The sequence below is a fragment of the Trypanosoma brucei genome, chromosome 1 (genome assembly GCF_000210295.1).
Source record: "Trypanosoma brucei gambiense DAL972 chromosome 1, complete sequence".
NCBI lineage: Eukaryota > Euglenozoa > Kinetoplastea > Trypanosomatida > Trypanosomatidae > Trypanosoma > Trypanosoma brucei.
The window spans coordinates 288,862-316,807 of record NC_026734.1 but is presented as its reverse complement, the minus strand read 5'-3'; the positions used below and the strand labels follow the sequence as shown (position 1 = coordinate 316,807).

Sequence of the window (27,946 nt, the reverse complement as noted above, 5' to 3'; positions counted from 1 at the left end):
CAGACTCACTCACTCACTCATCCATTCTCTTCTTCTTGGGAAACCTTCATCAACCCCATGCCTTACAAAACCACTACCCAGAGAAAGTAAACAAATAACTAAAGGAATACAACACATAAAATTAATACATACATACAAACAATGATCATAACGATGGTGAGGGATATGCGGGAAACATCGCTCGTTCCGTCGTTAACGTTCTCGACGCAACATCACCACAAACCCTCTCGCCCTGCGCGGCAGAAACCAAAAAAAAAAACAAAACAAAGAGAAGTAAACCCACGCGCGCCTGCATTTACCTTTGCAAAGCTCTTTTTTTTCCTCCCCCTCTCCCCTCCTCCCTGCATTGTCTCCGTCGATTTGCTCGTTATTTTTTCCCCCTCTTCTTTTTCATCCCCTTTTCTCCACCCCTCCTAACAAACAAACAAACAAAAATAAAATAATAAGCAAACACGCACTTTTGTTTAGGACAGCTCAATAGAGTTACCAAGATAGATATCAGGGAAAAACTGTTCTGTTCCGCGAGCCTGGAACTCCGCCTGGCAGGTGCTTCCTTGCACTTGGAAGTTCCTACAGTTGGCGAAGGCACCACATTCGGGTGCCAGTGTCCGAAATGCGACAAATACGGCACTTTCCGGTGTGCCGATCTCCACTGGGCTGTGGATACTAAGCACATAAGACAATTCCTTGTAAGGTGTCATGGTTCGTGGTATGATGAGGTAAGGGGACTTCTCCGGTATCATATGAAAGAACATGTTCGCCTCACGTGTTTCAAAGAAGGTGAAACCCGGATTGGGATGGTCCGCGTCGAAGCCACTGTTCGCTTCAACAGTCATAATTTGGTTACATCCAGAACCGTGAGCAACACTGAGCATGATGGGTGAGTAATCCGCCTTGTCTGTGCCATGGCAGCCCTCCTGGGTTAGCGAAAGGCACAGCACAATGGGTACAGAGACACTGATCTCAAGGCAAACACTCGGTATAGCTTTCTGGAAGCACCCACGAATACGGTAGTCATACGGGGTGTCTTGTACGAAGCAAACACCACACCCGGCAAAAAGAGCAAGAGCCTCTGACCACTCAACGCAGAGAACACCATCTGCATCACATGCCCCAGCACAAGCTGCCGCCACGCCTGGGTACTGTTTCCACTTCTCACTACCCCTTTTCCATGCCCCATTCCATCGGTGTTTCGAATGATTGGCCCACGAATTGCGCAGCAGCAACAGGCGAAGGTTGTATTCCGGAAAGGGCATTACACTTAACACTGTGTATACATGCCCCGGTAAAAGCCCAGTGGCCTCATATGCCTCGACACTCGCTCCTTGCAGCTTCAAGGCTCCCCTTGTGGGGACGGTCAGTATTGTCTGATAGCTCGTCTGTCCGTATTGCAATAAATGGACAAACAGTTCCTCCCCTCCGTTCATTTTGGCATTCTCAAAGGCGGTGTTAAAGGACGAGCAGGGGAAGCCAGTAAGGTCCTGAAGCGCGCGGAGTGGGTCGCCTACGACGAGGAAACCGTAACCACCATGCAGCTTGGCGTAGGCCTTTTGTGCCAATGAGACCCATAACTCCATCGGATCCCCGTACGACCGGGCGAACATGGGATGCCCACCGGAGCATGGTAAGTAATCGTCAATAATCACGTTGGTCCACCATCCATCCTTATTGAAGGTGACGCGGTACGCACCTATTTCGCGTTCATTCTTTCCCTCCTCGATGCTCCGTGGGTGACGAAACATATCGCGTACCCGGTCCGGGAACTCGGCCATGCAAGCCAAAGCCCCCGTAAACCACGAATCTCCCAGCTCACCTTCATCGATGTTTCCCGGGTGGATATTGTTACGAAATAAGCGCGCGTGCAGGGCATTTTCATCGGAAAGGTACATGCTTGGTCGTTCCCACGGTATCACTTTCAGCTTGTGCGGAGTACCGATTTGCAGGGACTCCTGCCCGGGTGGAAAAATTAAGTCAACAAACTTTGTCTTCTTCGCAATGCACGCTGCTAGCGTGTCGTCTGGTGAGGAATTCTCCCCTCCCAACTTGCTCACTTCTTGCGTTTCCTTTTCGATTACCTTCGCATTCTGTACCGCTACATCTTGCAAGTACTCCGTTGAAAGCTCCTCCGCAACGATGTTGCTCTCGTAAGTGTCACACTTACCTTCAACGAACACCTCTGTCTCTAATGGGTACACCGTTACGGTACCCTTGTAGGAACCATCGGGTAGTTTTATTAGGCTTGTGTTGCCAAGGGCCTTAATAGCAGAATTTGCTCCAAAAATAACCTCCACGCGCATCTGGTTGCTTGGCGTGTCATTGTAAAAAGACCAGCGGTTGTTCTTACCTTCTTCCACAATCCGAAACAACAACCCGCCCTCGAAGCATGCAGTTGGCGTCCCCTCGTATACGGGTCTGCCGTAGCGGTAAATGCTGCTCGTTTCAGGTTTGGTAGTGGCGGCTTCATCGAATTCATCCACGTAGCATCCAGCGAGGCTGCCGTTACGCGAGCTCATTATTTGCAGATCTCCCTTCAATAACAGCTGTGAAGGCTCGTTACGAGGGTTAGGAGATGGACACTATTCTCTTTTTTTTTGTTTTTTGACTCCCACTTCCCACTCAAGCCCTCTCCCGACCGCGTCGAGCCGTGCTTCCTGGGGTTCCCAAAAATACACACCCGTCAAGACGATGCAGCGCTCTCCTGTTCTTCTAACACTCGCTCTTTTGACCTGTTCGTCCCTCTTATCAAAACTACCTTCTTCCTCTTTTTTTTTTTTCGTGGGCAATTGTGGCGTCAAGCTGTGTGACAGCGTATTTTGTGACGATAAGTTAAACAAAAAAGGAAATAAAGAAAGTTAATTAATTTCAGCACACACAGACACACACATGTGTGAGCGCAAGTGGTGAGAAAGCAACCCCCTCCACTTCCTAAGCAGGCGCGAGGGGGGGGTGGGGGAGAATAACACAATGAACTGCTTTCAGAGTTGGTGAAGGGTGCGAGAGAATTGGGGGTGGTAAAAAAACAAAAAGGTATAATTTATTAAAATAAAGGAATACGAAAGGGTACACTGATGTGGGAGGGCAACGCCTCCCCCACCGCTCACATATATGGGCGCAGGGTAGGGAAGATTTTGTTACGGTGTAACTGTGCGGGCCCCGCACGCGCAAAGCGCATGGATACAAACACAACGATGTGTGCTTTTTTTTTTTTCTCAATATCCCCTTCCTCACGCTCGTTTTCATACCGTCTCCCACTTATGTGTAGTGTATACACATAATATTGACAAAACAACGATTATATATTAGGTTATCTATTGCTGCTACACCAACTTCCCCATTTCCCCCGTTCCCGTTTTCCTTCTTTTAACATATGCTTATATATATTTTTTTTCGCTTGCTCGCCTCCTCCCCACCTCAAACTCTTATTCCTTTTCTCCATTTACGACATATTCGCTCCAATCTTCCCTCACGCACGTATATCAAGTGAAGGTGAATGCACACAGTGAGACGTGTGGTGTCAACATCACTATCCCCTGCTCCTTCTCTTTTGTGTAAACGACCGCTACGATTCGTCACGGTGTACGTCAGTTAAGTATAATATATACATCATCCTACGAATATATCTGTACATAAAATGAGGCACACCTTGATGATGCCTTCGTATGAAGGAAAACAAACAAAAAAAAACAGTTGATGAAACAATAACGGGTGGGATTAAAAAAAATGGGTGGGAATCTGACAGTAGCGGTAAGCAAAAGAAGGCAACCTCAGCACACGGAGGAGTCCACCTTCAGCTCAGGAAACGGCTTGTGAGCAACCCGTGCTTGGTACTCCACATCAGTAGAGCTGAGGTCGGGCTCAAACTTGGGGAAGTTGTAGAGAACCTTGTTGTCCTTATCGATGGTCTTCAGCTGCACAGTCACGCCTTCGTGACCAACAGCACGCTTGCAGGAGAAACTCAATGTGTAAGGTACCTCATCAGGCTGCGACTCCACTAACATTAAGCGGGGTATCACAATGTACGGTGAGGATTCTGGCAACAATTCGTATAGGATGCTGATATCACGAGCCTGGTAGAAAGTCCACTTGTCGCTAAGCGGATGATAGGCGTCAGCGGAGCTGTTCTGCACTACCCTGTACAATCCGCCCCCAATGGGTTGCGCGATGCTGATCATGACGGGGTTGTACTCACGGGCCTCAGGGGAGCCGCGTTTATCCTTCTGAGAGAGCATAAAGCACATCCACGTGGGCTGCTCAACAGTTATTTCAAGGACACAGGAAGGCGTACAGTTTACAAACGTGGAGGGTACACGGTAATCGTTGATTGAGTTCCTCGTGAAGCACACGCCCCCGCCGTTAAAGTATCGCAAGCATGCATCCCACGCCATCCAGAACGTGCCATCGCTCTCACCATTGCTGTAACCGCACTTCACCGCCACATCTGGATACCGTTCCCACTTTTCGTCGCCGTCAGACCAGTCGCCGTTCCACTCCGACCCACGACCCCAGGCATTACGCAGCTTTACCAAACGTAACTGATACTCGGGGAAGAATGCTGCATCGAGAACCACATACGCATGACCTGTAAGGAGACCCACGCTTGTGTACCGCCTTGCTGTGTGGCATTCGCCGGAAGCTTTGTCTCTTGGATTCTTTCCAGGTGTGCTTAAGATAATCTGGTACTGTGCCTTCACATACCTCACCCAGTCCTGGAACAGATCGTCCTTCCCAGACAAGGGAGCGTTGGCAAAGGCGTCGTCAAACCTGGAGGTCGGGAAACCAGTCATATCTTGGAGGGCGTGGAGAGGATCACCGGAGCAGATATTGGCATAACTATTATGCAGCTTGGCGAAGGCTTTCTCCAGAATGCATGGCCATATTTCCGCGAGGTCGTATCTGCTTTTTGCATATTTTAGCCTGCCACCAGACATGGGAAGATAGTCATCCACAATCACGCTGCGCCATTGCCCATTCTTGTTGAGAGATACGCGGTAACCGCCCACAGAACGCTCCTTCTTACCCAATTCTGGGTCGGTTGGGTGACGAAACATGTTGACGACCTTGTCTGGTCGCTCCGTCAGCACCGCTATAGAGCACATGACCCAACTGTCACCCAGTTCTCCTTGGTCCACCTGGCCAGGTCGAATTGGTCCTCGGAAGAGGCGCACCTGATCAGCCATGTAATCGGGGAGGCATTGCGAAGGACGAACCCATGGAAGGCGTTTGAATGGCTTTTTTGCACCGGTCGCCAAAGAGTCTTGACATGGTGGAAACTCAAGGTCAACAAAAGGGATGCCATTTTCAACACAGGCCTTGAGAACCTGCTCCGAATCTGTTACATCGCCAACGATACTTTTGACGCGAGCGATTTCTTCTTGAATCTTGTTGTTTGCCAATTCTTGCCGCCTGGCGTAGTACTCCTCCGTTAGAGGGACTGCTCGAAGCTTGCTTGTAAAGCCATTAGCATTTCCCTTGACGAACATCTCGGTCTCCCGAGGATATACAATGACTTCCGCAATATGCTCACCTGTCTCTTGAGTGTACATCTTCGTGTTCCCCAGTGCCTGAAGTTTTGAGAGTTTAGCAAAGGTGAATCGTACATGCATCTCATAGCTGTATGTGTCGTTGTAGAAGGCCCACGTCTTCTCCTCACGATTGTAAATACGGTACAGCAGATTAGGCTCATCGAAACATGAAAGGTACTCACCCTCATAGTCTGGTTCGCCATTCTTAAAGGTTGGCACGTCAGCTTTCTCCTCATCGGTGAAAACGGGCTTACGTGCCGTGGTGATCTCCAACTCATCACTGACATCCTCTCCCAGATAGGTTTCAATGGGATCCCAACGGTCAGGCTGTTTGTAAGGTGTCATTCGAGGCTTGAACAGGTCGTTGACCTCTTGAGTGTGGCGTGGTGCATCGGTAGCATCTGCAGCGGCCCCATTGGTGTGTTTGTCGTCCAAATGGGGCGCTGCATCGTGAGCATTGCGGTCAACAGCCTGATCATTGCCAGTGTCACGGTCATCGAAACATGATTCGCCTTTCTGTTCCTCATGATCAGATCCTGCCCTGGCAGACCTTTCGCCCACCTCTCCTTCAGGTGACTGCACTGGAGACGTTTCTTCAGCATGACCATCCGATCCATCTTTGGTTACACTCTCGCCTTCCGATTTATTGGCTTTTTCTTCCAATTCCCTATTAGGTGAAAACGGATGAGAAATATCTTCGGGGCGGCCATCCGAGCCCTTGGTCACACTCTCGCCTCCCGATTTATTGGCCTTGTCCTCCAATTCCCTATTAGGTGAAAACGCATGGGAAACTTCTTCAGGACGACCGCTTGACCCGTCAGCGGTCCCGCTTTCCCGCTCAGATTTGCTGGCCTTTTCATCCGATTCACCTGCAGGTGATGGCGCTGGGGAAGCCTCTTCAGCACGGCCATCTGACCCCTCCTTTGCCTCACTTTCCCGCTCAGATTTGCTGGCCTTTTCATCCGATTCACCTGCAGGTGATGGCGCTGGGGAGGCCTCTTCAGCACGGCCATCTGACCCTTCCTTTGCCTCACTCTCATGCTCGGATTTGCTGGCCTTTTCATCCGATTCACCTGCAGGTGATGGCGCTGGAGAAGCTTCCCCAGCACGGCCATCCGACCCTTCCTTCGCTTCACTTTCATGCTCAGATTTGCTGGCCTTTTCATCCGATTCACCTGCAGGTGATGGCGCTGGGGAAGCTTCCTCAGCACGGCCACCCGACCCTTCCTTCGCTTCACTTTCATGCTCAGATTTGCTGGCCTTTTCATCCGATTCACCTGCAGGTGATGGCGCTGGGGAGGCCTCTTCAGCATGAGCATCCAATCCATCTTTTGCCGCGCCTTCACGCCCTGCTGCATCAGGGTTTTCTTCCTCTTCAGGCCCAGGAGAGTAGGTACGATGACCATCTTCTGCCTGTTCGCTGAGCGCACCCTTTGCTGCGCTTTCACTCAGTTCACTCATAAGTTCGAACTCCGACATATCTTGTCCCTGATGCTTAAGGATAAGAGATATGCTTGGATTCGCTTATTCTCAAATAACCCTATCCTCTGTGTACCAGTGTGAAAAGTGGGGGGGGGACGTATATATAGGGACCGATGCAATTCACTGCATAAGGGATCGGAAAAATAAATCGCTGATAACAAACACACAACAACTAAAGCAGCAGCGAAGCCTGCTAAAACAACGAGTGCGCGCATTACCACACAAAACCCACCGGTAGCACAATACAGCCTCCTGAAAGTACATTTTAATCACAAAGTGGCACGCCATCCGTCGCAGCGCCAGAATAACTTAATCTCATCACATGAACATAGAAAACACATCCCTTTATCAGAGCACAACTAATCTTTCCGCAGGGTATGGAGGGTACATAGTGTTTTTTTAGGAAATGAATAAAATGGAAAGCAATGACCTATCACACGACACAAGTGCACACATGAGAAAAGTTAACCAACTACTTCCCCACCTACACTGTGTTTCAAACACCCCTACATAGCAACGGGACACACTTCAATTCACTTCAGCACTTCTAATTGAAAACAAAACGGATAAGTCACTGACTTATCCTACCCAATGTCAAATGTGTGAAAGCGTTGGGAAAAGAAACGATATACATAATGAGTATTGAAAATATGTGAGGCAGCAAACCCGTTCACAGAGAGAGAGAGCAAATGGAAAATAAAATATTTTAAAGTTAAGAACAAGCCTATAAGAGAATGCTACTACTTTTCTGAACTTGTCTCCTGCGCGATGCGGTGAGAGCTTCTAAAAGACAAATCCCTGGTATTTATTTGCTATTGATACGCATTAAGAACAAATGTATATTATTATTATTAAATTTGGGGGTGCAACTTGGTAATCCCTTTCGCAAACTCCCCTCCTCCCAAAAAAGAGAAAGCACGGAAAAGGGGCCTCTAACAAATGTATAACACAAGAGTTCCCATAAACAGTCATGGAATAAAGTCTCAAGCCCAAAACAAAAGGGCGTTTACATAATTACACAAGAATAAAAGAGGACAAACATTACTAAAACAAAAGATCTTGACAGCAATTAAAAAAATTTCTAGCCGATTAACAAAAAAGAATAAAAAGGTACCTACGATGGTCGAAAACTTCAAAGGCTGTGGAAGAGAAGACAAGGGAAGAGACTAACATTTAGGTAAAACAGCCACATTTTCTTTTCTCGCCTCCGATCTCTCCTTTTTGGTACTTTCGGTCATTAATCCCCGTCTGAAAGAATTAAAAAAAAAAAACAACATATCTTACAACGGCACTGTAATGGAGGAAACGAGATTGGATATCAAAAAAAAAAAAAGAAAGACGTGAGACCACGAAGGGTAGATTATTGGCATGCCCTTTGGTGGGACACTTTTTAAAAAAGAAAGGACAAAACAAATAAACGGCAAAAAAAAATCAGTTGCAGACCACACATACTCCAAGCAACTGATGCCGAAAGGAGTGAACTTCATAAACCAAAATATCTGTGATGTTACTTAAAAGCTTATATAGAAACAAACAACAGCAACATATACATGTGTTCTTTAATAATACCATGTGCTGGGCAGAGAAGAGTGACCGGGATGTCAATGCTATGAGGCACTGCTAGTTTCTTATCCCACAAAGATATTTAGTCAGATTAAAAAAAAAAAAGATAATGGAGAAGGCTAAAGTTCAACTTTATGGGAGAGGGAAAAATTCCTCCGCCTTTAAAGTTGTCCAGAAAAGGAAGACTGGTGCCTGCTTCACACAAATACTGATGACAAAACAATTATAATTAAACATAACCGATAAGATAAAGAAGCCGATCAAAATTGAATGCAACGAAACAAGGTTTACAACAAATTTTTAGCTTGAAGATATCATGAAGTAGAAGCAATAAAGTAAGTGTCTACTGGCAACAAGCTATACAATAAAGAAGGGAACAACAATATTAGTGATAACGTTTCTTTAGAAAAGCAAGCGTATCGTCAAAAAAGGAAATACATCCGAATCACTCAGATAGAACTAACGTATTAAAAAAATTGAGTGTGACATTTTAAATCAGTTATCACCACCACAACGCATTTGATTCACCAGTATGTACCAATTTAACAGTTAAGATACTCAAATTTATTGTTTTCATGTCCCGAGTGAAATCAACAGCAAAAAACAAAGACCGTTTTTGTCGTTTTCACTATCTTTTTTTTCAACCAGCTTTACCACAGTGCCCAGTTCGGTATAAATCCGACAACGAAGGTGCAGGACTCATTTAAAATATTTGATATATTAAAGGAAATCATTAAAAGGAATGGTATTGAAAGCACCGTTAATTGACATTGCCCATGGAGATGAAGAAAATAACATTGGGGATGCGCCTTCGACCTGACCACGTGCCTCCCCCTTTTAGAAGAAATAGAAACAGACAACTTATTATGGGCGTCAGTAAAGTTATGAAATAACTACTTCATGTTTTATTTAATATAAAAAGGAAAGCAAGGTTAGAGTATTCTTTTCACGGCCTCTCTGAAAATGTGATCGTTACATTACAATTCAATAAGAAGTATATATATATAATGATCATAACGTCACCGTACCAAAGGAAATTAAGTATAAGATAATAATAATAAACAAGTGCTAACAGTTGCACAAGCAAAAACTAAAGACAAAAAACAAAAACTTGCGCATGCTCCTCAAATGGGGTAAAACGCAAATTCAAACCTCTGACGGTAGAAAAAAAAAGATAGTTTTTGCATCGATACAAAGTTTACCAATATAATACACATGTTCTGATATCAATAAAATGAAAGAGCATTAACCCTGATTTAAAAAAAAAAAACAGTCAAAGAAGTCAACTCAATCAACTGAATATTCATATAAAGAGAGTAATAGCTCATGAGGGGTACATTCTTCGCAAAAATTCAAAAAATGTAACGATCATGCCAACAGTTCAAAGAGTAATAAAAACAATTGCGAGTAACACGGGCTTAAATCAAGCTACAGGTCATCACTTATTACTATTATTAATTTTGCATGGCATAAAAGTAAAAAAAAAGAATGGTATATACGTTACAACTACCTGTTTCATAATAATACAAACCTACAACGGACGAAACCTTTTACAATACTGAGTAACTACTTTCCTCTGGGAAAAAAATGATTTAGAAGTAACTTAATTCCACCATTGGAGTCCCTAGTCAGAGATCATAATAGGAAAGCTAAATCGATAGTTCCAACATCCGTTTTTTCGCTCCGCATTCCCCCCCAGGTACTTATAAAAAAAACAAAAAGAACAGAGAGACAAACACCAAAAAGAATCAGCAACAACACACTTTATATAAACAAATTAAGCGTGCGAGGCTTCATTGTCTAAATTATTGGAAGAACTTCTGTTATTGCATCGTACATGATGTATTCTAAATTCAAAGTAGAACATAAACAACAAGCGTAATATTTTTCGTATTTATCCCAACATAACGATAAAAAAAGATATTCATTACTCCATATTCGAAATATGCAATGCGCCCAGCCAAGTCACTTCGTGTTGGCATAGAATTACTTATTGTGAGTAACCAAAACGATATTTAATAATTTCTAATTCCACATTTTTTAAAAAATCCGACAGCAGTTGTTGACAATGCTTTAAATGTTAAAGACCTTGGAAACGCACGTAATCCCGGTGCGGTGCGTAAATCTGTCGCTACACCGAGAAATGACCGCAAAATTATTAAGAAGTTACAACATCTAATCCATATCGAACGAAAATTATACTTCAAGACTCCGACAGCGAAAATTGACCGTTCGGCCGACTCGCTGTCGTAAGAGATTCATATGACTAGGGTTAGTTTTCTCCTTTCCCCCCTGGAAGTTGCCGAAATAATAAAGTGGGAGCTAATCCTTCGGCATGTCAGTAACTTCACCAATTGCTTTGGAAGAGGGATATCATAAACATTAGCTTTTCCAACAGCCCTACCTAACAAAAAACCTGCAAACAACACGGTTATAAATATACATGTTGCATACATTCAAAACAAAAAAAAGGGGGAACCAATCGCCATACCCACACAGCAAACAGGAATTGCAACGAGACAGCCGTAAATAGAGAATAGAAGAACATCACTGTGGTTTCTATAGTTAATACCGTCCGGATTCGGTGCAATTAAACGAAAATACCCGATTGTAACGTAGACCGCTGTGAAATCGAGTAGCGGCTAGGATTTAAAAAAAAAACATCAAAAATATCTCAAAAGTGACATTTAATGCTAACACCTACCGTGAAAAAAAAAAACTATACACAAATGTTCAAAGATAAGCCGCGCCTGCAGCAATCGGCAGCACTTTCGGATATTGCACCCCAACCGTTCAAAATAATTACACCCAAAGTATGTCACCAAAAAAATTTCCCAATAAGTAGTGAGGAAGCACAATGTCAGGAGAGTGTTGCCGCTACTAATGCTATGAAACGGTCCTCATTCCAGCAGGTGGCAATGTCCGCGCTTACCTTCACCGAATACACAGACACCACGTAAAGTTGGCCTTAACAGCGGATAGAAACGCACCGCGACCAAATATTAGCAAAATATTCCACTGCACCTCTGAAAGCAAAGAAAAAACACATTTCAATGGTGACGCCGTTGGGGAACAAAAGAAACAAATACACAGACGCACCCACTTATCCAACAGAAACGGATGTCCCCATGCACCTCTTCCCGTCTATGCATACAGCGCACGCGTTCGTGTAAAATTCTCTACCACATTGATCCGACCCAACCCCATGTATTTTACTGGTTTGAACGTAAATTTGCGCGGCTCGAACCGAAAAAAAAAAATAGATAACGCCCCGGACCGAAAACACATAACAAATGCGCCCCGTACCCAGCAGGAAAAAAAAGGAGGAAGAGGACCGGCGACAAAGACTACACGCCCAACCCTTCCGCAAGCCGACAACATTGGACCATTTAAGAAAAAAAAAATAAATAATTAAATTTTTTTGCAATTTTCTTCGTGCCTTCGTGAGAGTTTCCCCCCACTGGCGCAGCCATCAGCCATCACCGTAGAGCCCTGAGATGCTATTGGTCTGGCGACTGTGGCAGAGTCTCCCTTTTTTATTCATCCTAACACACTCTCTATAATTTTTTGTTGTAGCTCCGCATTTGAACACATTACAGCAGATGGGGCGAAAAACACCCCACCCTGGACCCTCCCAAAGATGCCAATTGGCAATTCTTTTTTTTTTTTTTTTGGAGTTCCACATCACCGGACAGCAGCATCTTAGTGCGGATGATACTGGTGATGGCACGCTGGCACGTGCCCAGGGACCGACAAATGAAAAACGGTGTCCCAGCAAGACGCTGCTGATCCCTGTGCTGTATGATGCCGTAGCCGGAGCACAGCAGTGTTCCCCATGAAAGGAACGCTGCTGGCTCTTGGCTTCCCCCGATGATACGGGGTACTGGACCCTGACACCACGTTGAGGTGGCCGGCATCGCCAGGGTAAATAATTAAAGCACACAACCCCCACTAAAGTATTAAAGTAAAAGGCGAAGTGTGGCCACTGACGGAACCGCCGCGGCGAACAACCGCCGGACAACCCCCCGAATGCGCCTTCAGCTTCACGGCACGGATACCCGCCGGTTGTGAAATGGCAGTTGTAACACCTCCAACATCAAGGGCACTTCCATTAGAAGCGACAGCAATTTTCCCGCCACAAGGGAGTCGGGTACTGGACCGGGGGGCGCCGCCTCTCGAATCCCTCAGCTGCACGAAAAGAGCAACGGCCGCTCAACACATCAGAGGGGGAGAGGGACGAAGTGCCGCTCCGTGTCTGTACATCCAAACTGTTTCCGGTTCATTGCTTCCCGTTGTCCTCTCGCCCTCACCAACGCATAGCCCGATTCCCCAACGATGCGAACAATACCGTGACGCTTATGCCAACGTAACCATCTGCATCGATACAGAGGAAAGATCGATTCAAACACTTGAAACTTTTGGGGGGGACCACCATTACGGCAGTATTGTGTAAACGATACTTTCCCCCTTTCCAATGACTGGCGAATACCACGAGCGTCGCATACACAAGTGGCAGGGACTCGTTTTCTAACAAAAGAGCGCTTCTCCCCTGGACGCTCTCCGGCGGAGAATAAGGTTCATTATTTATCATTCGTAACACCGTGCTCTTCCATGCCCACCGCGCAGGACATGCCACTCCTCAGGGTCATTTCGCCACACTGGCTGATGCACGTCGTGACAATAGCTCTGCCAACGGTGCGAGAACATCCCTATGTTCGGTGTGAATACGCTTACCTGCGATTTGAGATTTATTCTCATGGCAAGCATGCATAAAACATGAAAAAAAGTTATATTAAAATAAAAACGGTACACCACTCTTCCGTAGAGTGTGCCCGACAGTCCAGTTAAAGTTATGAAAAGAGTTTACGAAAAACGTTTATAATGAGGCCACAGCTCTCTAGAGAGAGGAAGCGAAATGTGCCTCTTTTCTTTTCTTTTGCACGTGCACAGGTTATTTCTGGGAATAATTCCCGTTCTGTAACGGATCTGGTGTGTGCCCCACTGTGAATTGATGCCTTGGACTTTCCGTCTGAACTTAATCCTAGTGGAGTAGTCTGCTGTCGCTTTTCTTCTCTTACCTGAGTACGGCACCAGGCTCTGGCGGTGAGTTGGGGTGGCCTGCATCGCCATGGGGTTATGTAACCTCAGCTATTCCTTAAGTGTTGTGAGTGCTAATGTTTTTGAAAATAACAATCGGAGGCGACAGGAATGTTGGATGGATTTTAGGAGTGGTGACGTCAGAATGGTATAAAGGAGAGGCAAGGGAAAACAGTAATGCAGGGGTTGAGGAAGATAATGAAGAATATAGATGAACCTGGACAGGTAATAGATGCAAGTTATTTAAACGAAGTAAGAGTGTCTAATCATGTTGTGAATGCATCATTGTCAATTGGACAAGTGTTGAAGGATCTGGTAATGGTGTTTGAACAAACAGATGTTAACGCGAATGGTTGTTGTCTTGTGAACGAGAGAGCCGTCTCCTCAGAAAATGGATCCGTGAGTGGTGGAATAAATGACCACAAGCGCAAACCAGCTGGATCTCCAAGCAAATGTAATATGTCTTTCACTGAAGATATGCCAAATGATGGTATATTGGTTACACAAATAATTATACAACTAACTGGTTGAATTCACAGCCAATAACAATATGGAAAGCTGGATCATGGGTACGGAAGATGTTGCAAATGGAGGGGCTGGATCCTTCATAGTGGGAACTACTGGAGGTTTCGTTACCTACCATAGGGATGGTGTTGTCACCCTAATGTTCAGTGACATAGTGCCCTAACTTATCAGCAACTCCAGGTTAGTCAGAAATGGATATGAGGGCATCACCAAACAGTACGGTGATGTAGAGCTGATCTTTGTTTCCTCTACTGGGCATCAAAGTAGATTGAAAGAATTGTTATCCCAGAGCCTGATTCTCTGTAAACGTTTCAGCGAGAGCGTAAGGAAACGCAAGGGAAGTGTGGATGATGGATATATGATAGGTAATAATGTATTAAGAACGAAAAAGCAGCAGCATATCCTAATGGGTTTAACATCCCTTGTAGTAGTGTTGGTTGTGTTATTCAGTGTTATACTGCATAAAACATTTTTTGCCACTAAGATTATACATTTGTGACACACACTGCTTCCGTTTAAAGTAGTGTATGTGTTTTAGAATATGGAATTGTGGGTAACGAGTGTTGTGATTAGTGAATATTTTATGTTTATATTTGTTGTGATATGTTGTGTTGCAGCAGGTGCGTGCGCATCAGTATATGATTTCCCAAAATACATGCTAAATGAGTTTGTGTGTTATCTTAGTTGTTTTTTGAATGAACTGAACTGTATGTTTGTGGTGAACAGCAGCATTTGTTTGTTAATGGGGAAGTATACAATAGCGTACTGTATGTTTGATGTCGGAGTGAAAGTGAGAGACAGGGATAACATATATCTTATTGGAGTGTAATGGGATATCTTGTAGCTAAGGCTGGTGTATTATTCGCTGAAGGTAATGAATGTGTCAGGGAAGTAAGCAATATATTATCGAATGCTCTTGTGAAAGCAAATACGCACTAGGAAGTTATTATGGAGACAGTTAGCAAGGTATGGGACGATATTAAATAGGCAAGTCTGTATCCCAATATGGCGAATGTCGTCCATTATGGGATTGTGTCAGTGGAAGCATAAGCAGCTGCCCCATTCCACGGGATAATTTATTTATGAGTGGCTCTGTAAATGACTTTAATTGTTTAGTGAAATGGAAATGTTTTCTTTCTGTTAGTTGAAGTATGCGACATCTTCACTTTTCCCTTCATTGTTTTCCGTTGTTGATGACCAATTGTCTTTTGTATTCCTCCTCCTGATGTCAAATACTTTTTTAAACTGCTCATGCTTTAGCGAAGTAAACAGCAATGTTGACTAACCGCGACTCGACACGAATCTTATTGGAAGTAGGAATAGTACCAGTTGTATTACTATGAGGAAGTGCATTGATAGAAATAACTCCTCCTCACCACAATCATAATAATAATAAATATACATAACTTTGCATGCGCGTACTTACATGTTTGTCGTAGGTTATAATTTCTTTCGTTGGAGTGTCTCTGTTTTGAGTTATTTTAATCGTGAGTGATGATAAATATGGCTACCCCTCCATTATTTTTGTTCTGGGGTTGTGGAGTGTGTTATTGCTCTTTGCATATGGAGTGAGGATGGCAAGAGTTAACAGAGGATGCTGATTATTTTGCATGTCGCATATAATATAAATGAGATGCTGACGGGGAAGGTCACTTGTTGTTCTGGGACTGTTTTGTATGTTGGCAACTAGCATAATATTCCATCATATCACAGTATTATGAAAGGTTTCAATAATAAGCACAAGTGTCTAATGAAAGTGTTTTGAAAATTTAACTGTTACATTTAAGAGTGTGTGATTTAAGAAAATGGGAGGCAAGGAGCTGTCCATGTTTACAAAGAGGGGACCAAAGAGTATTGTCAATATGTGTATGAAAGGAGGAGTATGTGCTAAATGAGGCTCAGCAGCAGAGTTGTGTGCATTGGATAAGGGTAACACGTGCGTTCGAATTAAGCACGCAATGTACTAGCGAATAAAGCTATTAAGCAGCGACTGGAGCTAATGGACCCAGTGGAGGATTTGGATAATTTTAACATAAAAGTGCAGGTGCTCGATAGGAGAATGGATAAGCTTGTTGAGGAAATCAAAAAGGCTGGAGCACAACCCATTTGGGAAAGTGGAGGACCTAGCATGGTGCTTAAGAAAGTGGATTTATTGTATGCGGATATATGTAAGAGTAAGACAATCAATGGGAAAACAGCTGTGAGGGTGTTTAATGTTAATATGCAGCTTAGGAGGGTGAGCCCATGTAAATATGTGTATTGGTGTGTGTCTCCCCCTTTGTTGGATGCTGCAGCAGCTGATTTGTCCCAGGCACTTATTAATTTCGATACATTGATGTATTTGTTTGCTGAGTGTGTCTGTCAATAACAATAATTGTTGCAATGATAAGCTTTCGCTCCTCTCTTTGACTAATGAATGTAGAGGCAAAATCACGATGAGGCGCGAAACAGTGTTTGCCAGTGCGTTGCTTGCGGCTGTCTTATCTCCTTCCTCTCAGGGTGATATGTGGTCTTTCAAGTGGACCCCCGAGTTGATTGATTGGAGGGCGATCAGGGATAATGTCCGTCAAGAAGAAAAGCACCACAACGTTGGTGAATTCGAGACACTTTGCAAGATTTACCGAATCACGCAAGCAGAGGCCCCACAACCCTCCTTTAAGAATCGTGAGAAGGAAGGAGAGATTCTGAAGAATTTGGAGGAAATGGTCAGTGAGGCAGAAGCTGTTGGTGGCAATAAGGGCTCGAGCAATTCATCTAACAGCACGACAGCATATCAGGAGATGAAGAAACTATTTGAGAAGGCTAAAAAGCTTAAGGAGCAAATAGAGGTGAATAGGACAAAAGCTTTGAATGCAAGTCGTTCTGCTAAAGATAATATGTTGAGAGCTGTGTATGGCGACGCTGTGGATGTGGCAAGAAATGAGAATAAAACTCTGGAGGAAGCCATGAGAGGAAACAAATCACTGCTGTTCAATAGTGTCTACAATGCAGCCACGAGCTGCGGTTCTTTTGGAGACAAGCTAGTTGGAAAGACACTAATTAATGACTTCTTCTGCCTATGTGTGGGAGAGGCTATCGACATTGTTAAGAAAGAAGAGAGAAGGAACAATCGTGATTCAGATGTCGAAGACAGCAGTGATGACAATATATATTATGGATATAACTGCCCTTGCAAGGATGAAATAAGGAGACCTAAAAATGGTAGTTGGACCATGATGGCTGATTCTTGTCAAGGTGATAACAACAAATGTGACCCTAAAAACATAAAATACAACCATACTGAGGCATGGGATGTGATTAGTAAGGCTTGTGCATACAAAAATGTTGCATCTAATGTGAAAGCCTTAAAGAGTGCGCTAGCTCAGTTTGATGCGTTGTTGAATTTGGGACAGAATGGCTATCAGGTCAGGGGTATTTTCGGTTATGTGAAAACAGACCATAACGATAATCACACCTGCCTGGGTTACACTGCTGGATTCACATGTGTCAGTTACAATCACACACTTGAAAATGGTGGAATTCCATGGTACAACCGCCTCACTAACGCTACTGAGCAACTGCAAGAAATGACGAAGTATGCCAAAGAGTCTGACAGTCATCTTCATGAGTTGGAAGAATTCCAACATGAGGCAGAGGAAATATTTCTTGAGGTGAAACTTGGTGGTGATGCTGGGCTATGGAAAAGTAACCGAGGTAAGGATGCCGGTGAAGGTGATGATACTGAAGTGAATAATGATTGTTTCTATTATATAGATGTGAAAACTGGTGTTGTTATGTTATTAATTCTTTCCCTTTTTTGTATGTTTTAGTTTATTGTTACGTTACCAACATTGTTGCGTAGCATCCTGTTTTTTATGGTTTGTGCATGTACACGTGTGCATATTGTTTAATTCTTAAATATGTGAGTGTATAAGTAATATCATATGAATTTGTTTTGTTAAGATGAATAATGAATGTTGTATCATTTTTTTTTGTTTAGCAGTAACTGCCAGCAATGCTGAGTGCCGTTATCAAGATAGCGGTGGTTTATTTTGAGAGCTCTCTGGTGATGCCATGACATCTCAAGGGAGCTAAAAACTTTATGTAACTCTTTTTGTGTATCATGCTGCGTTGTCAGTGTGCTATTAGCTTATTACTATCTGTGTCAGATAATACTATATTTGTCTTATTAATGACTTGTATAGGTTAGGTTGGAACTAGTTGTAAGGGGCAAGTGCGGGTTACTGACAATTTAATTGTCAACCATTCGCTATGGCTGTAATACCGTATTTGGGGTCCCAAGACTTCTACATACCTTTTTACGATCCAAATGTACAGGGGCGAGGGGTTACAATTTCCACTTATACGGAAGGCAACATTGTATGTAGTCTCTCCTTGAGTGGAGTGTTCCTCCAGAATGAAGAAAGTACAGCTTATGGTGAGTAGGGGGTTTCTCAAGTTCTAGGAGGAATTGTGCAAGCCTATCGCTGAACACTGTCTTTTGCGTAGATTCGACTTACAATCCAAAGTGCCAGCCTGATAGTGTTTAGTCCTGGGTACACGTGTATGTGGTTGGGATTTCCTTCACATTCGTTGTCGTGCTTATGTTTGTTTTCAGCGATGATTGGATATTTGTGACACCCACAGCCTCCGTGTGAAATAGTGTACAATTTTTCCTCTGTGTGCTTTCGTACGCGGAGTTGTGGGTAAGGAGTGCTGTGATTTGTGAACATTTTGTGTTGGTATTTGTTGTGGTACATTGTGTTCTGTTTGTATCGCTGCTTCGGATGGGGGTGAGAGCAGTCTCGGCTAATTGTGTCACGGTGCTGAAGAAACGGGCCGCTTAAACCCGTCGATAATTCAAAGATGTGGAGGAGAGGGGAAAACGAAGCATCGGGACCAATCCCGTATTTATTTTTTACGTGTTGGGGAAGCAGGATGCTAACTGACTGGAGCTGGCATTTGGCGGGGATGTTGAATGGAACCGGGACAGAGGCTTAAGTGAATTGCAAATGGAAACCGGGGTCGTTTTGCCACCTGAAGGAGGGATGGGTCAGTTAACTTCCTTCACGATTGCCGGGTTGATATTTGCATTACACGGTAAGTAATGAAGTGCGCTTAGCTGCGGACACCGTTATGTGTGGGTGCGGGCCGTCGCGTTCCGCCATGCGGCTAGCGGTTGTTATTGCTCTAGTTGTTTTTCTTTGCTGCCACTGACATCTAGTACAGTCCACCTCACTATAAATATGAGTACGCGCACGGTTGCTGCAAATGTGCCGCGCCTTGTCTTTCGTTTTTCTTATCTGTTTTTGTTCTTAAATTCCTCGCCCTTAAATATGAAAATGAAGGCATAACGCGGGCCTTTTCCTCCAGTCGTGGTGTTGGGTGGTCTGGAAGACCTTCACGGAACCCCGGCTCCCACGTGTGCTTGCTGAAAGGGAATTGCGGACCACGCGGCGACACGGTGCTGAATTCTCCACCTTCACATTTGTAAATTACTTTAAACGCTTCCCCTCCTGCGACCGTCCCTTTCCGCTAACTAAAAAAGGAGAGGGACCAGTAGTCGCATGCGGCCGCTGCTCGCAAGTAACGCCAACGATAATAATGACAACAAATCCCCGCATCCACCATATGCGGATGATGGGTGATTCAAAGAGGAGAGGAAGCACTCGGGCGGAGGCATTTATGAGTTAGGGTTTGTTTAATTTCCCTACAAAACACGAAACTCAGGTGGTGATACCACCATACGTGCTTGCGCCTAAACGGCTTCCTGTGTGAACTTTCCAGTATTGGGTTGAGCCGCTCCGCTTCTCCCTTCCAGTTATTTCCTCAGGAGGGCAACACATAAGTCGCTCCCGTACGAATGAGGAGATGTGGCGCCAGCCACCCCATCGAAGGTAAACCGCCGTTGGAGCCTGTTGCTCGCGGACTCTCCAGACGACGCAAAACATTCGCATGGAATGTGTAGCGGGTGCTGCAAGACTGGGCGTCTTTAAATTTATTCGTCGGTTTTAGGAACCCCAAATCCCTATTACTTACGTTGCGCATCCGGCCGATGTTTCGAACCGCCTCCTCATTCCTGCTTCGTGTGATTCCTTCCGTCAGCGCTTTCCATTTGTGTTGAAGGCTTCCCTTTCCTCAATGTCTGTTTACCACCACATCCGCGTCGAACTCCTATCGCAAAACACGGGCACAGATCCCGGCACCGGTACCGTGAAAATATCTGAACGGAATCCTGGGATGTGGAAACAAACCGAAGGGAGAACTTCCTACTCCTTTCTCATTTCCTTGCACGCACGAGTTTAAAAAAAAGAAAGAGAGGAGAAACATCGAGAGCACGGGGACGGGGTTACGTTCCGGGGACTGATTCTGCAGGAGAAATGCCCCCTATTCCGGTGACGTCGCACCCGTCACAGTTAATTTTCCTTCCATATTGCACCCATCGCGTCCCCAACTGTACGCGGCGACAGGGTGCTTCACAGGAGCGGAGAAAAGTTAACTCCTAACCATGTGCTGCTGTAACCCTCTCGCCCGGTGTTGAACAAACGATCCGTGATTTCATCTACGCACATGATTGCGTGAATTGGCGCCGCCACCAGCGCCTCCCCCTCCACTTCATTCGTATCCGCTTTTTCACCATCTCGGCTTTTAGTTTCACATGTACAATCATCTTTGCTTCCATAGACGCGTATTTTCCTGTAGTCATTCCATCCTATCCGAAGAGCCTCACGCATCGCGGTGCCATTTCCAATAAGCCTAATGATGAAGAGTGCCGCAACGCGCAAATATTTATGCACGTCCTGCCGAAGCATTGCCATCACAATAGCGGTGTTTGGCGTTATTTGCAGCACCCTCGCAATAAGGCAAATAAACGGTTCAGGTTTGCGCAGTGGACCACTCAATCCGCCGACGTACGACACGGAAATGAGGTCCTCCATCGTTGCCATTAGCGGACGATGAAAGCAAGCGGCCATTGTTTGCGACTGGAGGATACGGTGGCGTGTAACGGGATCGAAGGCGGCAACTGCGCTGCGGCCCTTCAAGTTCCACGCCGCCGGTCGCTCATTATTCATTACGTTCGAACTACTAATTAATTTATTTGTTTCTTGGATGGGATGCGTTCCTACCTGCGCCTTCTCCGCTTCGGTGGCCATTATGCACAGGTACCGGTTGAAGAATACGGCGGAAACACACAAAACACAAAAGAAGGCACCGCGATAGGTTTCAGGTTGAGGAAGGAAGTGTCAGGTAAACCAACTGTATAAAAAACAACAACAACAACAACAACAACAACAATTACAACACCAATAACACTAATGAAAGCTGCGTGTGGAACAGCGCAAGGGACAAACCAACTTCCTTGCAGTTCCACCATATGTGGAATATCAATTGGCACGCACAACACACATGAATGGGAACGTGACTATCAGCCGCACGTGCCTATTGAAAGGGCCGTATCGCGAGCCAAAGAGTCATGGGTGCCTGCAGAAGCGCAGTAACATATGCAAAAACCTTTGCGTTGTACGGAACGCGTTGCTCTCGTTGGTGCGAGCGCATCAAAGTTTTGGCGGCAAATGTGGCATTGGCAAGCACAACATATAAAAGTATTGCCCAAGTATACACAGTTTCACCTTCCAAACGCAAAACCTCTCTCAGCAACACAGCAAGGCAAATCGTGATGTATTTGTAGGAACATAGTGCGGTGAGCTCGAGTATGGTTGATGCCGGTGTGGTGCGAAGAAGGTGACACACGAGCTTCAGAATGAAAACTTCCACTTGAAGCCAAAATAGCAGCGACCAAGCGGGTCCTACAAGTTGTTCATTCGGCACGCTGTTGTGATGTAGTCCATAGAGGAAACCAGAAAGGATTACGTACGTTATAGCACCCATCAGTGGCACATATAAGTCAAATGCATGTACGTCTTCAGTTGGTGGAGGCACCTGTTCCGTGCTTTGTGTTGATGTCGGTGACCAACTGCCGCCTTGCATCGGAGGAGGCGAATCGCCCCCAAATCCTGAAGGATACCGCCTTTCCTCATAGTCGTTGTTGCTATAACCCTCTGTTTTTTTCATGCTGAATAGAAAAGGGAATAGCAACATAGTGAGCTTGCGTTTGACGTACTGGTTATCTACACGAAAATAACGGCGGAATCCCGTGACGACGGATATGTAGCTCATAAAACCTTGACTTTTTTCTTGAAGGACATTCTGCCCGTATTGCATCCCGATCTCTAGCATCGCATTCTGTTGCGTTCCTCCCCATGAAGATTGGTCAGGGTACCCAGGGGACTGTTGTTGTTGTTGTTGTTGCCTCATCGGATGTTTCTGGTTTCCAAAGGAGTCCATACACGAATTGTAACCACGTTACTGTTACCTATTTTATTTATTTATTTTTTCTGGGAGCACGTCGCCGCCCCCTTGTTTCCTTTTTCCCTCCCTTCTCCTTTACAACCTCCAGTTTGCTCCCAACCCTATTTTCCCAATGGACAAAAACCCGTGACAGGAGCTGTTTGTTTGTTGTGTGTGTGTTGAGTGAATGGCAAGAAAGGTGGGAAAGTTGTTTTTTTTTTTTGCAGTTGTGTAGGGCTTGGGACAGACGGCAACACAGAATCAAATCGTGCAGTTCTGTCGAAGAAAACCGCAACACCACACACACACAAAAAAAAAAGAAGAAAATCCGGAGTTTGAACTTCCAGCTTTGTGACTGTACGATATTTACTTTGGAAGGGGTACTGCAACCGCATGCCCGGTGGCGGCGCCCAGCGCGCCGATACCACTGTTAACCTCACGTACACTTACTTTTAAGGTGAGAAAGAGTATCGTGCACCGCGACCATGTATGTTTTATAGGGAGGCGAGTAAAAAAAAAAAAAATTGCTACTTGCGCTTATTCATAGCACAGAGATACTTAAACCGCTCGAAGCATTCCCTGGCATTTTTTCCATCAACCATCGCCGCAATCTTCTGAAACTTATCCTTTTCCTTGTAATCCTTTAAATCCCGTAAACCCAACTCCAGCATCTTTTGTTGCTTCACCGTCCAATCCTCCACGGAAGCGACCTGAGAGTTGGCCCCTCCTGCGGTTGCACCGCTTCCCTCAACTGCACTCGTCGGTTGCTTGGCGGAGGCGACTCCCGTTTGACCGCCACTGCGATGGAGACCCGCAGTTATTTCATTCACCTTCTGCATTGCCTCTTCCTCGGTAAACTTACCGCGCAACTGCTCAGCGATTTTACTCCAGCGTTCCACTGTACCCGGGGGAAACTTGGCCGTCGCCTTTTGCAGGCGCGTCAAGTCCTCCTCATCCCACTCCTTTGCGTGTTTGTTCACTGATTCAGGAACGGTCTTCTTTTTTGCCTCCTGTGGTTTGGGTTCGGGCCTGGCTTTGACAGCTTCACCATACCGGGTCAGACCGATTTGGCGCTCCTTTTCCTCAACTAGTTCGTTAAAGCAAATGACGGCTTCAACTTCAGTATCTTCTTCACTTTCGTCGGTAGTGCGAGAGGCCACGTTGCTGGACGTACCGCTTTTTGTGCTCGTCGCGCGGCGTGTCGTATCCTTGTTTTTCACCTCAGAGACAACACCCGCAGCCTCCTCGGCAGTGTTAATTTTCGAAAATATCCACCCTATGTTAGGCCGCCGCACTGCATGTCGCAAAAGTTTGTTCGTTGCCGTCTCGTCTAGAAGGCCGTGCTCCTCCAGGAAGACAATCAGATCATCTTTTGCCTGACGAATGGCATTCTTTGTGTCTGTTATCTTCCGCTTCTCCTCCTCCCGTTTCTGACGCTCGCGCTCCATTTCCTCTGCACGCCGCCGCTCCCCCTCCTCACGCGCTTGACGTCGTCGGTCCTCCCGTTCCTTCTGCTCGCGTTGCCTTTTCGCCTCGTCCTCCTCACGCTTGCGCCGTAGCCGCGGATCATTTTTGCGGGCTCGCTCAACTAACGTACGCAACCGCTGCTGTTCCTCACGGCGTAAACAGTTAAGTTGCCGCTCATTTTCACGCATATAATACCTTTTTTCTTCGCGGCACATGCTATCATCAATTTCATCAAGCTCTACCATGTGTGAGAAGTCGCGCCAGCTCTGAAAACGCACCCAGCGGTCATAAAACCTATTAACTTCCTCCAAACTTGTTTTGTCATTCCCAATAGAAGGGAGACTAGGGTCCGTGCTCCACCTTTTGTTGCGTTCGAATACAGGACCAAATATTGCGTAGAAGTCGGCTCCTGTTGGTAGAGTTTCTGCCGGTATTGTGTCATCGAAAGGGCGTGAGGAATCGTATGTCAATCGCGTTTCGGGGTCACCGAGGATGTCAAGGGCACGCTGCACCTTCTTGAAGGCCGCATCTGATCGATCTTTCTGCTTGTCTGGATGTGTTTCAAGGCAACGTCGTCGGTAGGCGGTGCGAATTTGTTCATCGGTCGCACCTCCGCTCTGCTCTAAGCCAAGTATCTCATACCAGTCAACCTGCAAATCCTCTTCTGTCAGTTTCACAAACTTCTTGCGTCGCGATGCGTACGATTGCTGTTGCTGAAAGCTTCCCCCTCCTCCTCTTCCATATTCGCCACTGCCATCACCATCGCCCTCACTGTCGTCTTCACCATCGGAGGCACCCGCAGCATTCGGGTCCTCGTGCCGTCGTGATGGTTTTTGTCGCTCTTCCATTAGGAGCCGAGCGGTGAGGAGGGCCCGTTGCTGTATCGCAAGACCAAACGGTAACACGTGGACCAAATTAACCAGTTCCCCACGAGGTGGCTGCTGCTGCTGTTGCCGTAATGTCAGTGGTTCGTGACCATCCTCCAGCTGCGGGAAATCAAAAGTGGGAAGTACTATCATCTCCTGTTTCTGTTATCTTTTTGTGTTTTTTATTTCTTTTTTTTTTGTTCTTCGTCGTCTAACTTTTATTGTTATTGTTATTATGATTATTAATGTTCCTTATTACTTATTTTCGCTTCCCGTCCAAGGCACTTTGGTGCTCTCCCTCTTTTCCCCCCTCTCTCTTGAAGGCAGCGGATGCAGTGTACGTGTGTGCAGTGAAATATGTGGAAGAATGAACGTAATGCGATGACACTCCGCAAAAAATGAGGAGACTCCGATATAGAAAGAACAAGATGATAATGATGACAATGGTAAATCGGAAGCAACTAACAAAACATATTTGATGTCAACTATACTTGCTAGTTTTTTTTCTTATTCGTGATTCCCTGTACTGTCCTCTATTTTTTTTTTGTTTTACTTTACCTGACTGAACCACTGCTGAGGATCTTCTACATACCTTGAGCCATTGACGCTAAACAGAAAAAAAAAGCATACACGCACGCAAAGTGAGAGAGGCATGCACATTCATTTCTTCACACCCTACTAAACAAACTGTGCCAGTTTCCCATTTTATTTTATTTCACTTTTTCTTCCTTTTTTTCCCTCCCCCAACCTCGCTTTTTTCCATCTTGCTCATATTTTTTTCTCTTTCCTTCTCTTCCTTTCCATTCCAAAAACGTCATTTCAATCGTTACTTTAATTTTCTGCTTCCTTTTTTTTTTCCCTCACTTTCCTTTTGTCGTGATTTTACTATGCATAATACCGCATTATCACTGGTTCTTTCACAATATTGTCGTGGGTTTATATGGGAATGAATACATAAATCAACAAAATCGGTGAAGGAGAAGTAAAGGGAAAAAAGAAATACGTGATGATGATAATAAGGATGCCAACAATCATTGAACAAACATCTTTTTTTTCTTTTTCTTCTTTAATTTTCCTTGACCTTTATTACATCTTGTTTCCCTGCACATCCATTCCCTGACTAATAAATTGTACGACCCCTTTTCTTTTCTTTTTTAAAATTAATTTTTTTTTTTCTTATTCCTTCTCTCTCTCTCTCTCTCTCCCTCCCTCCCTCTCTCTTTTTTCCCCCAAGCTGCCACCATAAACACAAATCTGAAAAACCCTCTGCTTCCTTCTATAAGTCCTCCTCCCACCCGTGTCGTCAATTATATTAATTTAAATACAAACAGACACAAACACACGCACACACACACGAAAAGACAAAAGGAAATAACAAAAAGAAAAGAAAAGAATATATTAAAACAAGACATACCATGTAATAATAATAATAAATAAATTTAAAGGGAACCTAACGATTTTCCATTGAATATGGAAAGAATATCGTTCATAACCAACCAATAAAAGGGGAGCACCAACACCAACAAAACAATAGTCACACAAAATACATACAAAATACTGACAATAATAATAATAATAATAATATCTGAGCATTAACTATAAGTAACATTATAAACATTTTACTTCGGAATGCTAAATTAAGAGGGGGAAAAATCTGTAACTGTTGTCTCACCTCCATTACGCCAGCAAACAAACGAATGAACAAACCAATAATAACAACAAAAAAAAAAGACGATAAGAAAATAAGAGCAACAACAAATTAACGACAATCAAAAAATAAAAATCAAAACATCATAATTGACTGAATTCGGGTGAAGGAGCGGAGGAATGGACAATTTATTCGCAGCAGCGCGGGGAAAAACAAACAAACAAACCAACTCCCAAAGGAAAAAAGCAAACGGGAACAAAGTCACGTGGGCGAAATAAAGAAACAAAATCATTGCAAATACAAGTGAAATATGTAATATTTGAAAGCTAAGAAGGAGAACGAAACAAAGAAGGAGAAGAAGCAAAGGAACCAAACACCAAAACTAAAAAAAAAATTAAAAAAGGGATAAGCCTCCCCCTTATGTTTTCCTTTCCTTTCCTTTTCTTTTTCTCTTTTCTTTTTGTGTTGTTCGTTTCCCACCACCACTTCTCCACGAAAGAAACACCGGATGGATCGCAGTGGAATGTTAGTCCTCCCCATTCGCAATTCCATTTCTCACTGCTTTTCCTATTTTTTTAAAAAATTTTACCTTACAATTTTTGGGGGTTCCGCTTAACTGCTTTCCATTTCTTTCTTTTTTTTTTTTGCTTGTAGACGCTCTTATATTTATTGGAGCATATTTCTGATTTTGTTTGTTCGTTTGTTTTGCTAAGTTGTTTTGTTGTTGTTGTTGTTTTTTTTTTTTAAAGAAAAAATGAAGTCCGACACTTCCAGCATTCCATTCCACTTCATTCTACTCCCTAATTTCTTTTTCCTTCCTTGTCTGAGGGGAAATATAAATAAATCATCGGCAGCAAATTTTCCGAAGTGCTCTCGTACCACTTTTTCACCATTTTGATTTGATTTGATTTGCTTTTTTTTTTTTTGACCCTTCCGCATCCGCATGCACCTGAGTTGAGTTTTGACTTTGTATTTTCGTTCATGTTTTCGTTTTTGTTTTTTTTTGTTGTTGTTTTTATTGCGTGTATTCCCTGGCGTTAGTGGTCCCGTTTGGAGGAATTACGTTTCGCTCATTTTCATTTTCATCGTCTTCATCTTCTTAATTTCGTTTTTGTTATTATTACTTTTTTTTTTTAAAAGTAGTCCCTTCGTCCCCTTCTTTGTCTTTGTCTTTCTCTTTTTTATTTTTATTTTTACTTTTTCTCCCTTAATATATCTACGTACGTGTATGAGAAATGCGCAGAGTTGCGTGTATTGGGTGTAAATATGTGAGCGCTGTGATATATAAAATGGAATCAAAACAAGAAAGGGTAGACAGTTAAGGGGAGAATAAAAATAAACCAAAATACAAAACAAAAAGAAAAAGAAAGAAGGGTAATGAGATAAAGGGGAGGAACAGAAGGTTTGAGAACTGTTTGTGTTCGCGCGTTAGGGAGAAGGAAGAGAGA

At 44.4% G+C, this 27,946-nt stretch overlaps 16 protein-coding genes across 16 annotated transcripts; 4 read left to right on the top strand and 12 right to left on the bottom strand.

The window, feature by feature from the left end:
* Positions 1-464: 464 nt before the first annotated feature.
* On the bottom strand, positions 465-2,513 carry TbgDal_I1240 (calpain-like cysteine peptidase, putative; the record flags this gene model as incomplete). Its single annotated transcript, XM_011773079.1, has 1 exon — positions 465-2,513. The coding sequence occupies one exon, from the start codon at positions 2,511-2,513 to the stop codon at positions 465-467; it is 2,049 nt and encodes a 682-aa protein (XP_011771381.1).
* A 1,251-nt stretch (positions 2,514-3,764) lies between these two features.
* TbgDal_I1230 (calpain-like cysteine peptidase, putative) lies at positions 3,765-7,001 on the bottom strand (the record flags this gene model as incomplete). Its single annotated transcript, XM_011773078.1, has 1 exon — positions 3,765-7,001. One exon carries the CDS (start codon positions 6,999-7,001, stop codon positions 3,765-3,767), a length of 3,237 nt encoding a protein of 1,078 aa, XP_011771380.1.
* A 5,159-nt stretch (positions 7,002-12,160) lies between these two features.
* On the bottom strand, positions 12,161-12,484 carry TbgDal_I1220 (hypothetical protein, unlikely; the record flags this gene model as incomplete). Its single annotated transcript, XM_011773077.1, has 1 exon — positions 12,161-12,484. The coding sequence occupies one exon, from the start codon at positions 12,482-12,484 to the stop codon at positions 12,161-12,163; it is 324 nt and encodes a 107-aa protein (XP_011771379.1).
* Positions 12,485-12,639: 155 nt separating this feature from the next.
* TbgDal_I1210 (hypothetical protein, unlikely) lies at positions 12,640-13,020 on the top strand (the record flags this gene model as incomplete). The annotated part of the gene is made up of 1 exon (XM_011773076.1): positions 12,640-13,020. The coding sequence occupies one exon, from the start codon at positions 12,640-12,642 to the stop codon at positions 13,018-13,020; it is 381 nt and encodes a 126-aa protein (XP_011771378.1).
* Positions 13,021-13,841: 821 nt separating this feature from the next.
* On the top strand, positions 13,842-14,195 carry TbgDal_I1200 (uncharacterized protein; the record flags this gene model as incomplete). Its single annotated transcript, XM_011773075.1, has 1 exon — positions 13,842-14,195. One exon carries the CDS (start codon positions 13,842-13,844, stop codon positions 14,193-14,195), a length of 354 nt encoding a protein of 117 aa, XP_011771377.1.
* A 1,993-nt stretch (positions 14,196-16,188) lies between these two features.
* Positions 16,189-16,557, top strand: TbgDal_I1190 (hypothetical protein, unlikely; the record flags this gene model as incomplete). Its single annotated transcript, XM_011773074.1, has 1 exon — positions 16,189-16,557. One exon carries the CDS (start codon positions 16,189-16,191, stop codon positions 16,555-16,557), a length of 369 nt encoding a protein of 122 aa, XP_011771376.1.
* A 67-nt stretch (positions 16,558-16,624) lies between these two features.
* On the top strand, positions 16,625-17,998 carry TbgDal_I1180 (expression site-associated gene 2 (ESAG2) protein, putative; the record flags this gene model as incomplete). The annotated part of the gene is made up of 1 exon (XM_011773073.1): positions 16,625-17,998. One exon carries the CDS (start codon positions 16,625-16,627, stop codon positions 17,996-17,998), a length of 1,374 nt encoding a protein of 457 aa, XP_011771375.1.
* Positions 17,999-18,649: 651 nt separating this feature from the next.
* Positions 18,650-18,928, bottom strand: TbgDal_I1170 (T. brucei spp.-specific protein; the record flags this gene model as incomplete). Its single annotated transcript, XM_011773072.1, has 1 exon — positions 18,650-18,928. The coding sequence occupies one exon, from the start codon at positions 18,926-18,928 to the stop codon at positions 18,650-18,652; it is 279 nt and encodes a 92-aa protein (XP_011771374.1).
* A 735-nt stretch (positions 18,929-19,663) lies between these two features.
* TbgDal_I1165 (hypothetical protein, unlikely) lies at positions 19,664-19,792 on the bottom strand (the record flags this gene model as incomplete). The annotated part of the gene is made up of 1 exon (XM_011773071.1): positions 19,664-19,792. One exon carries the CDS (start codon positions 19,790-19,792, stop codon positions 19,664-19,666), a length of 129 nt encoding a protein of 42 aa, XP_011771373.1.
* Positions 19,793-19,894: 102 nt separating this feature from the next.
* On the bottom strand, positions 19,895-20,125 carry TbgDal_I1160 (hypothetical protein, unlikely; the record flags this gene model as incomplete). The annotated part of the gene is made up of 1 exon (XM_011773070.1): positions 19,895-20,125. The coding sequence occupies one exon, from the start codon at positions 20,123-20,125 to the stop codon at positions 19,895-19,897; it is 231 nt and encodes a 76-aa protein (XP_011771372.1).
* Positions 20,126-20,644: 519 nt separating this feature from the next.
* On the bottom strand, positions 20,645-21,322 carry TbgDal_I1150 (hypothetical protein, conserved; the record flags this gene model as incomplete). Its single annotated transcript, XM_011773069.1, has 1 exon — positions 20,645-21,322. The coding sequence occupies one exon, from the start codon at positions 21,320-21,322 to the stop codon at positions 20,645-20,647; it is 678 nt and encodes a 225-aa protein (XP_011771371.1).
* A 286-nt stretch (positions 21,323-21,608) lies between these two features.
* On the bottom strand, positions 21,609-22,514 carry TbgDal_I1140 (hypothetical protein, conserved; the record flags this gene model as incomplete). The annotated part of the gene is made up of 1 exon (XM_011773068.1): positions 21,609-22,514. The coding sequence occupies one exon, from the start codon at positions 22,512-22,514 to the stop codon at positions 21,609-21,611; it is 906 nt and encodes a 301-aa protein (XP_011771370.1).
* Positions 22,515-22,639: 125 nt separating this feature from the next.
* Positions 22,640-22,912, bottom strand: TbgDal_I1135 (hypothetical protein, unlikely; the record flags this gene model as incomplete). Its single annotated transcript, XM_011773067.1, has 1 exon — positions 22,640-22,912. The coding sequence occupies one exon, from the start codon at positions 22,910-22,912 to the stop codon at positions 22,640-22,642; it is 273 nt and encodes a 90-aa protein (XP_011771369.1).
* A 132-nt stretch (positions 22,913-23,044) lies between these two features.
* Positions 23,045-25,003, bottom strand: TbgDal_I1130 (chaperone protein DNAj, putative; the record flags this gene model as incomplete). Its single annotated transcript, XM_011773066.1, has 1 exon — positions 23,045-25,003. The coding sequence occupies one exon, from the start codon at positions 25,001-25,003 to the stop codon at positions 23,045-23,047; it is 1,959 nt and encodes a 652-aa protein (XP_011771368.1).
* A 1,783-nt stretch (positions 25,004-26,786) lies between these two features.
* TbgDal_I1128 (hypothetical protein, unlikely) lies at positions 26,787-27,050 on the bottom strand (the record flags this gene model as incomplete). The annotated part of the gene is made up of 1 exon (XM_011773065.1): positions 26,787-27,050. One exon carries the CDS (start codon positions 27,048-27,050, stop codon positions 26,787-26,789), a length of 264 nt encoding a protein of 87 aa, XP_011771367.1.
* Positions 27,051-27,206: 156 nt separating this feature from the next.
* TbgDal_I1124 (hypothetical protein, unlikely) lies at positions 27,207-27,443 on the bottom strand (the record flags this gene model as incomplete). The annotated part of the gene is made up of 1 exon (XM_011773064.1): positions 27,207-27,443. One exon carries the CDS (start codon positions 27,441-27,443, stop codon positions 27,207-27,209), a length of 237 nt encoding a protein of 78 aa, XP_011771366.1.
* Positions 27,444-27,946: the final 503 nt, after the last annotated feature.